Here is a 14,264-nt window from a genome sequence, read left to right as displayed (position 1 = left end):
ATCAATGCCTACTGGATTGAGCGAATAACATCTCTAGCTAAGCTTTATACCGGCTTTCGATACCTTAACAGTGATATATTCATGCCAAGAAAAATACATCCAATATTGCGAATCAAGCATCAATCTCTAAGAGACAGCAAGGGAGTACCTACTAAGTAAAACTATTAATTGGAACTTATATACTTCAATCCTATAGATATAAGATATACAAAGAAGGAACTGAAGATCATTGTATAGCCTGTGACTGTAAAGAAGAGACATTAGAACATTTGCTTACAGAATGTGAAGCGTGGGATAACCTACGAGATCCAATACTACAAACAATTAAGAACCTACTTACCACAAATGAGAATGTGTGTCAAGAAGATCTCACATGTGAAATGACAATTCAAGTATTAATGGACATAACAAAAATACAAAAGATATACAGAGTCACATCTGACCTGATGTCTCAAATAGAATTCCAATCAAGAAGACTAGTGTTCCTCATACACAACGCACGATATCAACTGGTGATGAAAGACCAATTAAAGAAAAAGGCTGCCTGAGAGTGGGTGCAAGGATGGGAGGGACAGCAATGTAAAATTTTAACAAACATTTTAAAAAATTAGTCTACTTAATACTATTCTTAACAGTATAATCTTTCTTATTAAATCTGAAGAGTTTCAGTTCATAAATATTCTGTGAATTAACTGTAAATAGTTGTAAAAACATCATCTTTCTATCTGCTCTCATAATACACAGTGAATAAATTAGTGTCAAATTAACTTGAAAGATATATAGGCGAATTCCTTAAGGTCAAAGACCAAAAATATTGCCTTTTTACATTTTGTGAATTATCTAAAGAGTAAATAAGTGACCTAATCTGTAAATGTTATCACTTTAAACATCAGTAGACCGAAAAAAAAATATATAAAACATATATGCTCAGAGTAAAAATCATAAAAAAATTCTAACTTTACATGTAAAAAGTCTTAAAAACTGTAAACTTCCCATGTAAAAGTTAAAATAAACCTGTAAACCACCCTTGTAAAAACACCTACAGACTTAAAAAAAAGAAGAGGTAAATAGTGTATATAATGGTGTTGTGTTACGATTGTTAATTTATTCTTTATCTATTTTTTTGGTGGTGGAACTGTTCGACATACAAAAGTATGGTTACCCTATAAAGGGTGTAAAAATCGAAAGAAGAAGAAGAAAAAGGTCACAAATAACAACCACGGAGGAAGCGCTGCATCAAAAAAGAAAATTTGCACGTTTTTCAGATTTCAAGAATTTTATGTAAAATGCAGACGACAAAAATAAATGAATGCTAATGCAACAAGCTATGAAGTTTAAAAAAAAAGATATTCTCTATAACAAGCAAAAATTCTTGCATTCTTCCTAATACAGTATTTACAGATGTAATATAGAAATTAAGGACTTTCACTCAGCCAATACGTTATATACGGACCTGTTAGATTATATTAACACTCTGACTTTGTCTTCGGTAAATATAATCAAAACAGGTCCATATATAACATATTGACCTCGTCAAAAGTCCATAATTGATAAGTATATTTGGAATTAATAAAAATGTCTTCCAGTCGTCTCTTCATTGGTAAATGTCTACAATTATTTTCAATTACACACGTGTGGTTTTATTGACTTGTGGTAACGAACTACTTAAACTTATGACAAAAGTAATGTGTTAAAGATACAAATACACTTTGTATTTATAAATAGCTGATAAGGAAATTATTGTTTGTCAAAGCATGTGACTATGCAATTTGATACCAGGACACGTACATCTTATCAGCTGTCGATTACTAAAGTCATATTTCACACTTGTACTCATTATGTTTCACAAGCGTAACAAGTCTTAAAAACTTACTATATATATATTATGTATATCAATTTGATATTTTCCGGAGATGATTTGAATTGAAACAAAGTAATGTCAAAGTGTCTTAAGAAGATGCATCGTGACAATAACTATTGTTATAAAATATTATAGAAATAGCCAAAACTTTCACAAATCATCCATAGAAATTGGAAATTTTTACATGCAATTTATTTACGTCCGTTTAAATTTCAAACGAATATTTTAAAATACCATTGTCACGTACATGCTGGTAAATGTGCTGATTCCAATGAATTTGATATATTTTTTCAAACACAATTACAATTCGTTTGGGGACAAAAGTCGATTACAAATGATCGAATATAAATATCCAATAAAGTGATACTTTTTTGTTTATCGATACAAAATAGACAAAAGGGAATCACATAACCCCTGCAACTGATCAAAACAGGGTAAGTCGACGTGATCATCAGATGGACACACAGACAGAATGTAACAATCAGGAATATGATAAAATCATATGTTTATTAAATTTCCTGTCTAAAACATCGAGAATGTCGCTCAGACACATCGTATCAATTGTACATTTGGTATTTCAATTAGTGGTGGGGAAATTGCACTGAAATATCATACAAAATTTGAACCATAGCCAAATACACCATAATTCTACTTTAATAAGAATATAGTTAACACTCAACTTTCCCTGATAAATAGACAAGTTGCAAGATTAAAAAACAAAATGAATTTTACACATTTAACAAAATTATAACAACATAGATGATTCACAACATATTTACATATCTTAAAGTTAGAAGTGTTCGCAAACTTGTCATAAACTCAACAACATCGGCGCCGCTTAACAGACGTTCCAACTGGTTGTCACAGGTATCATATGGTCCATTATCGCACAGAGCCTCTGCATGAATCATCTGTCATAATAAAAGATGAAGATGTCAAAATATAAAGGTATGCCTATAAAATTACCTACGAATCAATTGTTTCTTTAATGACATTAAATGCTACATCACTAAGGTTTTGTTTGTTTATTTCCTTTGCCGAATGGTCGTTAATGCTTTTTTGTGAATCCTGACACTACATTCCCTTTTGAATAGAATTTTTTTGGGTCTGCGTATTGTTTAAATGCTGTGTTTTATCTGTTTCATTCACTTGAGCATATTCTTTATGTTGGGATGCAGAATTTCTGCGAAACCTAAATAGACGTAACATATTTTTATTGTTATTATATTATCAGGTTCAATCAAGAAACCTAAACTATACATTCAAAACTATAACAAATGTTATATTCTAAAACTAAATACTAATTGCGTTTTGGAAATAAAGACCAGGCTGTTTGGAAGAAACATCGTGTTTACTAGTTAGTTCAAAACTAACACCTGTTCGTTATTTTTGAGACGTGCCTTAACTGTACCAATTATATTATATTTTTATACACATTTGTTGTCAAAATAATCGAGTAAACATTGAAGTAAATGAACTCAAACTCGCCTAACTCCAACAATTGTATGCCTGTCATAAGCAAGGAACCGTGTTTATAGCTGTCTTTATTAAAATATCAATGCTTTCTTTTTTGTAGAATTTGATGAAATTAGAAAAGAGTTGATACACTTGATTAAGAGCTGGTATAGACAATGTATATTGTTAAATACTGGACATGATAGCACATATACATATATTGACACAGTGTTTGATAATTTCTAAAAGCGCTACGTTAAGTACCAACTATCACATCAACACTAAGGACAAGTGTTTTAGAAACATAGTATATTCTCGCATTGCTTAAAAGGAGTTAAGCATAATGTTAAAAAAAAAGCCATTAACAATAAGATAATTATTATTTGACCTGCAACATTGAATCAATAACAATTAACGTTAAGTCAAAGAAACTATACCCCACAGTTTGTATTACTCAGCTACAACAAAGCCCTTATCAATTGCTTCGTTTTTAAAAAATATATTTCTAATACATACGTGGAAAATTTATTTTCATCATCTTTTTCATGTGTTTCTATGTATACCATATTCTGCTTTTTAATGTCATCGATGTCAACCGTCGTTGTTTCTTTTCCAGTATCAATTTTCAACGGTATTTTTTCATAACTGTCTGCCGAAGAAACTTGTTTAAAATGGATCGTTTGTTTTGATTGGCTAATATTAGATTTTTCAGTAACCTGATATCGACTATCTTTCCTGAAAGAAAATTCAACTCATGATCATTTACTTACTTTAAGTACAAGTACTTTTCTGATTTTCAAATCTCACCAATCAAATAGGATAATGGATATAAAGGTTACAAACATTAACTGATGGAATTGAATTAACACCCAAAGGTTATTGACTGATTGGAGGTGCAGGGTAAGTGTCTCCTGCGTGCAATATGTGAACGCACACTCCGTGAAAATGTCAAAATCATTTAAAGGACATAGTCGATAAAAATGCACTTCGGAAAACAGTTATGACATACAAAGGTCTAATACTGCAAACACGTGTCGCAAGTGGTCGGAGACACAAACCCAACGTAAAGGACAGCCAATTCGTGCGGATAACCAAATATATAATATGTTGAGTCGATAACACACCCGATTCCTGCTAAATTTATTGGAACAGTTTGTTAGACTGGATATAAGTCCCGTGTAGGAAAAAAGTTAAATCCTTATAAAATGGCGAAATCAAAAGCTCAAGCACGTATTGTGAGAACATGTATGACATGTATGAGCTTGGCGTTTTAATTGGGATATTCAAACGCAATACAATGGGGCATAGGGAAATTTACTGACAGTGATGATGGCATTTTGAAAGTTAAATTCATCAAATTTATCAAAGATTCTAATTTGAGGGATATTTGAAAAGCAAACATTTAAACAACTTTACAAGTGATTTATCTGTTTTTGTCTTTGAAAAGTTTTTTATCTGCTTAATATGAAAATGTTAACAAAACGGTCAGTAGGGTTCACAGCAATACTCTTTGAGGTACCGATAGTCTGATGGAAATATCAGTCTACCGAACTTTAAAACTTGTTGTCGAAAAATGAAAACTTGCAGAAGCAAATAAGCATGGCATCTTCCAATTTTATCTTTATTGTTCAGAAGCATTCAATGTGGTGGTGTATTTGACTAACCAAACTTTTATACTTGTTTAATGGATTGTTAAATCATGCTCGTCGAAGCTGCTCAGCTGTAAATGATTTTTATCTACCAGTAGCAGTTTCAAATATAATCCGTAATATAGAAATTTAGTAAAATAACTTCAAATAACTTACTTTTCTCCCTTTCGTTTGTAAAAACAACAAATTGCAATTATCACTAAAAGCAAGACTCCTATACCAACACATACACTAATAACTGCGAAAAGAGATAAACAAAATCATATATTTATAATAAGATTATTTACTGGGTTCAAAATTACATGAACAAGACGACGACCGGTGTTGCATTTGGAGCAGGATCTGCTTATCCTTCCGCAAAACCTGAGATCAACCCCAGTTATTGTAGGTAATCGTGTTTCTTACTCTGTAACTTTCTATGTTGTTTTTTGTGTACTATTATTAGTTCTCATTTCGTTTTCTTTTTTTGCCATGACGCTGTCATTTTAATTTCTATCTGAGTTTGAATGTGCCTCTGGTATCTTTTGTTCCTTCTTTACTCCTAAAATCTAGAGAAAGTCCGTTTAAACAGGTTACAACGTATCATAAAAGCACCAGAAGTATACCGCTGTTCGAAACTCATAAATCGATTGAGAGATAAACACAAATCCGGGTTACAAACTTTAACTGAGGGAAACACAACTTATATAAAAGGAAACCTGCAACACAACAGAAACACAACACTTAAATGTAACACAAACAGAAACGAACTATAACATAAAATGGCAATTTTCTTGACTTGGTACAGGGCATTATAGAAAAAATATTATTTTGAATTTTAAATCCATCATCTTTTACAGTTTTATCATTTTTTTATGTTAATGTAAAAGTGTTAAAACACAGACATTATAAACTAGGTATTACCTATGTTTCCACTGGCACTGTGAACTTCTGGTTGATTGGTTGAATCTGAAACAGTATTGTCTATCGTAGTAACTAACGTTGTTTGTAAAGATTCTATTGTGGTATCATAATCAGGAGCTGTTAAAATTAGATAAATTTTATTCGATCATTGATTAACACCAAAAAATAATGCTTAAAATACGTCATGCATGTACATGCGTTTAATCCGTCTTGTACTATACCTACAAACTGAATCTTATCATAAAAGTGCTATTATGCAGTCAGTAGAGGATACCATATATAATACATACATGTATGTATACATTATCTAAGTTGAATCTTTTTTGGTCTTATTTATGAATACTGCTCTTGACATGGAAAAGCAGGCAGCTTATATTAATGTTCGGTATCTTGATCATGTGGATGTGTTTTTTAAAGGAGCATTGTTAACATATTCCTTTACTACAGTATTAGTATATGGTTAAGTAGAAACAGGATCGCAATCAAGAATTATATATTTTATGACTAATATAAACGTCAAAGTATAAAATAAGTAAATGCTATTTGAACACCTCCAAGGAGTCTAGTGAAGACAAAACCCGCATCTGGCAATTGTAGGTCCCGTATCTTTGCTGACGACTTTTTACATTTGGATGTTAAGAGATAGCTACTCTGATATAAAACCACCATAAATTTACCATAGTATCATACAATCATTTAATTTGTACATGTTATATACTGCAAATGTTTTTCTGTCATCAAAAAAAGAATACTTATTTGTAGAACATATCGCCCAACCTTTTCTATCTTACAGATAAGCGGAAATAAAAATCCAGAATCAAACCATTATACATATTCAGCATTAAAAACCACATACTAATGTATTGAATTTTATGAAACCTGTCATATTGAATAATCTAACTGTACAATACCAGCTGATCATACATTGCATTTCTAGACAAAACTGAGTTAGTGTTTACAATTTTGTTTCACTTTTGTAATTTCAATTACTAAAAAAAAGTAGCAGAATGTAATAATTAAAAAGAAATTGAACAAATACTTACACTGAACCTCCAGTGGTATTGTATCTATAAACACATTTGGTTGCGCTAATGATGAATTTACTATACATCGAATGATGGCCTGATTGTCCCTAGCAGTTACCTGGATTGTCAAGGTACTTGTACCATTGTAGGAGCACATATCAGATATCTCTTGGATAGTTGTAGTGATATTTGTATAATTTGTTGGATTTTCGCCATGTCTATATTTTTGCCAGATGAATACACCGGGTGAATTTCCAACATTTCCAGTACAAAGAAATGTTATTTTATCTCCTATCTGCAATTTGGTGGAGTTAATTGACGGTTCATGATTTAACTGTCCGTCATTTGTTGTGTGCTGGTTCGAAATGATCGGGCTAACAGTCGTTTTAAATCTATTTTGTCGAGCAGTAACATGCGGATTAGTCGTATTTTCTAACGTTGTTGGTGTAGTTGTGGGGTCTTTTAGTGAACTAACTATAGTTAAAACATAAGGTTTGGAAGGAGGAACTGCAAAATAAATTATAATTGGTTAGCTTGGTTTATCTCGGCAGACGATATAAACCGTACATTTGTTCTAACAATAACTGACCTATATAGTTCGCAGGAATGATCCAATGTTTAACGCAATATGACATAAATTCCGAAAACGGTGTACTGTAAAAAAATGTTTCAAATTAAGTAGGGGTTCCCTTGCACGGCTCTACTTTGTTTATTCAACTGTTAAGTCATTTGCCATTCATCTATCGTGCTTTTTAGAAACAAGTTCAACAAACACAACATGAAAAGATAAGAAAATCGTATTTTTGATTTTTTTTTTTTCATCTTCAAAAAGCAATACTACTAAAACATAAGTTATGTAAAATTACCATTGATAATCCTAAAGATTAAATCAACTATGATTTATGTTTGCTTATCATAATGATAAATGTTGTCTATCGTAGACATACAATGAATCAGTACAAGTATTATGAAATCATATCCTGGTAGTCTAATTTTTGGGTTATATGAATAGTATTTTTTGATATTTTCAAAATGTGTTTAATATTTATTTTAATTTCTTTTTCTATAAAATAGTGTTTGTTTATTTATGGTAAGCTTTCTTATATATGCCTACATTATTATTACCTTTAACGAAAAGAGTTGACATTCCTGAGTTTCTTCTTTCTGTTTTACTGTTCTGGTCAAGATAAACAACTGAACAACTGTAATTAATTTGATCCATGCAAGTAAGGTTAACGAATGTCAAAATAGCCTCTGTAGAATCTTTACTTATATTCATCACTGTCACTCTTTCTTCCAAATACTGTCCTTTTGATGTAAATCTTGGTTTATCGTCTGGTAAAATTGTTACAACAGTTTCATTTTCGGCTTTAAATTCGATGGCAAATATTTTGATAACATTGCGCCTTGTGAATGAGCATTTTATTTGTGTACCACTTTCATCTATTACTCCAGATATGTTTTGATTTATTTGCACAGTAATTGAATAAACATCTGAAATATAAAAGATAAACACGTGTTGTAATTTAGATACTCCATTACATTGTCATTATTATATGCAGTTTTTATTTAAGTTTCATTTATTTCATTGTAAGAAGTCCATTGAAAATAAAATGAAGATAAATGCTGAAGTGTTTTTATCACATTTCAGTATCTGTTCTGTAAGAATACATTTTCGACGTAAATGTATTCAGTTCTGGTATCTAAATCCTGTCTTATTTATTTCATAAGTTTTGACAAAAAAGTTATCCAACTCTTGAAAAGCTAAAGTATTTTTTTTTAATTTTTTCATAAAAATGAAAAAAATTCCAAATCAGATGAAAAGAAAAAGTAACATCTTATGTTAAAAGATGAAGCATAATAAAAAGACATTAGTGTAGCCCCGTATGTGACCAGTTAAGATTCTTTGCTGTTTTTGTTAAAGAAGTGTCTTAATCAAACTTGTTACATTTAAAAAGGTTGGTTCAACAATACATTTCAATATAAAAGATGACAAATAACGTGCCGACTTTAGAAGTTTGAGTTGCATAATAGAAAACACATTCTTTATAATAAACTGATTCTGTATATATCTTATGAAAATAAAAAAAAGGGATTTTATATATATCTTTACCATTAAATATTCTCCATTACCCAATTAAGGGTGTTCCTAAGACAGGAAGCTTACACATAAGAAAGAAAGTAAACAAAAAGAACACTTACCTTGTATCTTGCTAAAAATTAAAAGACACGAAGTTAGAACAAATTTGATCTGGTTCATTGTCATGTTGCCTTGGTTTGGTAAGTATCAATATAGAGAAATATTAAAATTTTACTTTTTATTTATACATCTTTTTAATTAAAAATAGATAACATAATGTATCATATGTACGCATTTCCACTACTCATGTAACTTACCACTCAATATAAATCCCATTGCAGATGTATTTTTAAGTATTGGGGTTTTCCGTGTATTGTCATCTTAACATGGCAAGTTAAATATCAGGTTACTCCGTTTATGTTTTTTCTTAAAATGTTTTATTGTATTATATACAAAAGAACCAACAACTTTTAAAAAATCAGAATCTTTTTTCATCAATGATGTTATATCTTAACCGTTCATTGCCGTTAATTGAAGTATTTTTTACTATTTATATATTTGGATTAAATTTTTTATACATTTCTGTATGATAGCTGTAAAAATGCAAATTTATTGTTGCAAATGTTTTGAAATTTCGTCCTTCTAAAGATACAAGCAAAATACCAGTGATTTTTAATCTTCTGTGTCACTTAAAACTGATATCAAATGAGTCATAACGCCATTACTATGTTCATCGGTACGATGAATTCAACAGAAAAATTCTTTTTATGGAGAAAACGTTATTGTATTTCAAACCTTGAAATCATTTACAGTTTACTTTGAATACTTCTAAATGCTTCATATGGTATGACCATTCATTAAAAATACACTATCATATAGGTCATTTTATTATCATATTATAACAAAGAGATAAAGTGAATAAAAATAAGAAATTTCACATAATTAATTTTACTACCTAGACAAAACTATAATAAACACATTTTATACCGATGTCCATTACCGATTTGTTATAACGAGTGAATAGCAATCTATCGACTTGAAAAGATAACTTCCAAAAATTTCTCAATAAACTGTTACACAAGAAGTCACTGCGTTGTTCTGTAAACATGGTGTACAATAGTCATATTGCGATATTTGAAAACTAGAGCTTCATAAACACCGTAGTCACATCGGAATAACCCAAAACCTCGGCATCACTGCAAGCAGCTGCAGAGAAGGCTATCTTTTCATTTTCTAACAAAAGGTGTAACTGAAAAGGATCGTGCCCAACCATAACGTGCAAATGCGAAAAAAGTTATGTTACCGTGTGGAAGTATAAGCCTACCTGCCAGAATGTAATAATCGAAGAAAATTAACTTTGGCATCAATATTTAATTTTAAGGTAGCCTTTAAATTAATACATTGTCATGTAACCATTATTGTTTTTATTTATAAAGTTTATTATATTATTGAAACGTTTGTAATGCATATTTTAAAAAATTACCTATTTGTTCAAAAAAACTCATATCGTCCGGCCCGTTAATAACCATACGCGTATGGTCGGACCATATGAGTATACGCATATGTTCATGACCATATGCGTATGGTCTACATACTCATATGGTCCGGAAAAATAGACAAACAAAGAAAAATATCGTTAAAACAGTATATATTGTGCAGCATCAAATGCCGATGTCTAAAAGCTAATGTCACATGTATCTTATGCAAAATTGTCAGAAGAGTCATTGGTTATCTCGATCGAACCCTTCATTGTTTTGACACGCAACGTATACTATAAGTCTGGTTTTGCATAGAGAGCATTGGCATTTAACAGAACTTTATCCTCTTGAACTACTTATCTGATTTAGGCTTTTTACTGTTTTGATTCAAGCTCTATAGATGAGTCAACTGTAGCCTCAACACACGTTTTCGTGAACAAAATTATAAGACATAGAATGAGATAAGTTTTGAGCGTACATGAACAAAATTTATCCTTTCATAAACACGAGTTATGCTGATAGAAAGTAGTATGATAGCATTGGTTTAAAGTTGAGCATCCTATCAACATAGGAATGTTGAAGTATTTTTATACTATCAACATAGGAATGTTGATAGGGAAATCTGTATTCAGACCATAACAACTGCTATTGGCTATTCAATCAGTTATCAAAGGTACCAGGCTTATAATTTAAAACGCCAGACGCGCGTGTCGTCTTAGTTTTTCGAATAGTTCATACTTTTGTCAACAGTAAATCTATAAAAATGACCATAGAATTGATATTCATGTCAACAACGAAGTGCTTACTTCTGGGCTGGTGATGCCCTCAGGGACGAAGCGTCCACCAGCAGTGGTATTGACCCAGTGGTGTAAATATTTATCAAATGTACCATGCTTAAGATTTAATACGTCCCCTTTCGAAGTAGTGCATGATGATATGGGAAAAGCAGTAACATTTTTATCTTTTTTTTATTTCGTTGTGTTTTTGGAGTGTTTTGATGGGTTTATTTGCGTAATATAGACTAAATATAACAATATATCGGAGAAATCCAGCGCACAATGCAGACCTAGAAAAATAAATATAACAATATCATAAATCCTTTTTCAATAAACATTTTTATCGAAATAATACTAAATACATCTGGTTCGCCAGAAGCACATTTTGTGTTCTACCTTCTCCAGGAGCGCCCAAGCGTGCATTTCATTACTTAAAATTATCATGTAAACGTAAAAATAGAAACAAGTCACACTTATATTAAGTGCTAATCTTTTCTATAAGGTTTAATCATTTGACCATTATTCTGTTTTACGTAAACACAAGCAAAGATCCCATGAATGCATGTCTAAATGTGACATGCAATTTTATAAACCACTTTTTACATGTTTTTTGTATAATTTGTTAATTTACTAAATAGTAACATCTTTAACGGAACTGATTGTACTTTAAACTGTGCCAGTTTCGATAATTAATCAGTTTTTATTGATATTCAAGGCCTGCAATATTTTAAAATAAAAAATCATTATACAATGATTGACGTAGTTATCAAAACAAAAATGACAAACAATATAAAGAAACACCAACAATGAGTCAGAGCTTTTGAACGAGAGAGAAATATTTCTTGATTTATACTAATTTCATAAAAGTAATATAACAGTATCCATATTATGGTAAGAATGCCTGTAATTTTGGGTACGTTTTACCCCAAGGTTATCACTAGCCTAGTAGTCAGTACTTCGGTGTTGACATGAATAGCAATAGACCACTTTCGAGTTCATCTGTCACCGAAAAAAAACTCAATTATACGCGCCTTTATGACGTCATTTACCAGATAGAGGGGGTCGCCTGTATCCCTGCAATATTTACGTTCATCAAGCGTCTTAGTGATCGTCATCGTGCAGGATAAACTAGAATTTATGGTTGTTCTGTAGGTTCTTAATGACAATTTACCTAATGATAGCAGTGCTGATTTTCAATTTTGAGAATTCAATTTGCCAAATAATTTGTACAATATAGAATTATAGTTTTCCAACCACTTGCTCAACATTGGAATGGATGTAACGACGCCCCTGAACGCACAAATGACGTTCACTAAAACCAGAGTTTTTGACGGAAATGCATCGAACCCGAAAGTTGTCTATTGTATTGTCATTTATATAAATTTCCTGATTACAAACGTCAAAATTTCTCAAACACTAAGGATTTGCTTATTCCAGGGATAGATTACCTTAGCCGTATTTGGCCCAACTTTTTGGAATTTTTGGTCCTCAATGCTTTATAACCTATGTATTACCAATGTAATTTCAACTGATCGGGCGGAGCTTATGTTTTAATTGGCATTAAGACATCTATTTGAAGATGTGTATGATAAGGATGATTGCTGTTAAAGTTAATATTAATTCTAATCACATATCAGTGCCACCAAACGCATATACAAAAGAACTGAGTGTATGATACGGGACGAATAACTGGACACTTCATTGATGAGTTAATCCTTAAACTCATGTCTTTAGATGAACTGGTCTTAAATAAGCGAACTTCGAAAACCCCGCCAAGTCAAATGAAATAAATCTAGTGATACTTGATTAGCTTTATAACTTTTTTGATCTGATCGTCGCTGATGAGTTTATCTAGACGGAAAGCGCATCTGGCGTATTAAATTATAAGTCTGGTACCTTTGATAGCTATTTACACCACCCACTGAGTCGATGACACCACTGGTTGACGTTTCGTCCTTGAGGAGATCATCAGCCCAGTAATCAGCACTTCGGTGTTGACATGAATATCAATCGTATTGTCATTTTTATAAATTTCCTATTTACAAAAGTTAAAATTTCTTTTCATACTAAGGATTTTCTAAAAAGGGATAACCTATTACTTTTACCGTATTGGAACAACCTTTTGGAGTTTTTGGTACTCAATGCTCTTCAACTTTGTATTTGATTGGCTTTATAATTATTTTGATCTGAGCGTGATTGATGAGTCTTATGTAGACGAAACGCGCGTCTGGCGTATTAAATTATAAACCTTGTACCTTTGATAACTAATAAGCCTTATTCTCACTTCAATATAAGCAATGTCGTTTACTGAAGTGTGCGATTTTTAAGATTTCTTCCATGGAAACTTGTAACTCTTTTTACATCACATATCACTTCTTTATAGTTTTATATCCCTGTCACAGAACAAAAAAGGTCATTAACCTGATTGAGTTTTATAATTAAAGCATAGATGGTTGTTAACGATAATATTATTAAATTAACATGATTACGGAATCTTTTGAATACGTATTAATAGACACGTGACATGGATTTTCCAATGTTTGAAAGAAAATGGAAACATGTCACAAGATAACTTTACAGGATGTTTGACATAAAACATGAAATTTAATCATATACTTGTTAACTATAAATAATGAGTTTCCGATATATATATGTACTATGTATGTAACATATCGTGTAAATAGATATTTCTATTAAATATGATTTACTGTATATTATTAGATTTCACTGAAAAACATCTAATGCTGAATGAGATCAGGATACATGCATGTATGTAATCCAAAATAAGATAATCGTTAACAAACGCACATGTCGAATGCCATTTAGTCACGTAGTTTTAGTGAAATGCAAATAATAAGTATTTCAAGTGTTATTTTCTGTGTAACTATTTATAAATCAAAATAGATAAAACGTAATGGCTATAATTACATTTGTCTGATTTTAATAACTTCCTTTACGATTTGTCTTAAGACCGCTTATCGAATAGAAACCTTCTTCCTTAGTGTTGTTACAATTAGACGACCCCTACTGCTCGTTG

The 14,264-nt window shown here is 31.2% G+C and overlaps 1 protein-coding gene across 3 annotated transcripts; it reads right to left on the bottom strand.

Annotated features, from left to right (window-relative positions):
* Positions 1 to 2,497: 2,497 nt before the first annotated feature.
* Positions 2,498 to 9,275, bottom strand: LOC139482031 (uncharacterized). 3 transcript variants are annotated; one of them, XM_071265670.1, is made up of 7 exons: positions 9,096 to 9,275; positions 8,019 to 8,387; positions 6,912 to 7,400; positions 5,869 to 5,985; positions 5,122 to 5,203; positions 3,833 to 4,051; positions 2,498 to 3,053 (listed from the first exon to the last, which is right to left on the bottom strand). In XM_071265670.1, exons 1-7 carry the CDS (start codon positions 9,157 to 9,159, stop codon positions 2,936 to 2,938), a joined length of 1,458 nt encoding a protein of 485 aa, XP_071121771.1. In that variant the 5' UTR covers positions 9,160 to 9,275; the 3' UTR covers positions 2,498 to 2,935. The 3 variants fall into 3 exon arrangements, with proteins under 3 accessions (XP_071121771.1, XP_071121772.1, XP_071121773.1); XM_071265671.1 differs by having other exon boundaries at positions 2,498 to 2,772; XM_071265672.1 differs by lacking the exon at positions 3,833 to 4,051 and having other exon boundaries at positions 2,571 to 2,772.
* Between the last annotated feature and the right edge of the window lie 4,989 nt (positions 9,276 to 14,264).

This window comes from Mytilus edulis, chromosome 7, assembly GCF_963676685.1.
Source record: "Mytilus edulis chromosome 7, xbMytEdul2.2, whole genome shotgun sequence".
Lineage (NCBI taxonomy): Eukaryota > Metazoa > Mollusca > Bivalvia > Mytilida > Mytilidae > Mytilus > Mytilus edulis.
Note: the sequence above shows the minus strand (reverse complement) of the source record. Positions and strands in the feature narration are given on the sequence as shown.

What these genes read in the sequence shown, in the direction of transcription:
- LOC139482031 (XM_071265670.1), bottom strand. Translation starts at nt 9,159, where the DNA reads ATGACAATGAACCAGATCAAATTTGTTCTAACTTCGTGTCTTTTAATT. An exon ending in TACAAACGAAAGGGAGAAAA is followed by an intron (nt 4,052 to 5,121) that starts GTAAGTTATTTG and finishes ATTTTCTTTCAG; the next exon opens with GAAAGATAGTCGATATCAGG. An exon ending in GATGAAAATAAATTTTCCAC is followed by an intron (nt 3,054 to 3,832) that starts GTATGTATTAGA and finishes ACGTCTATTTAG; the next exon opens with GTTTCGCAGAAATTCTGCAT.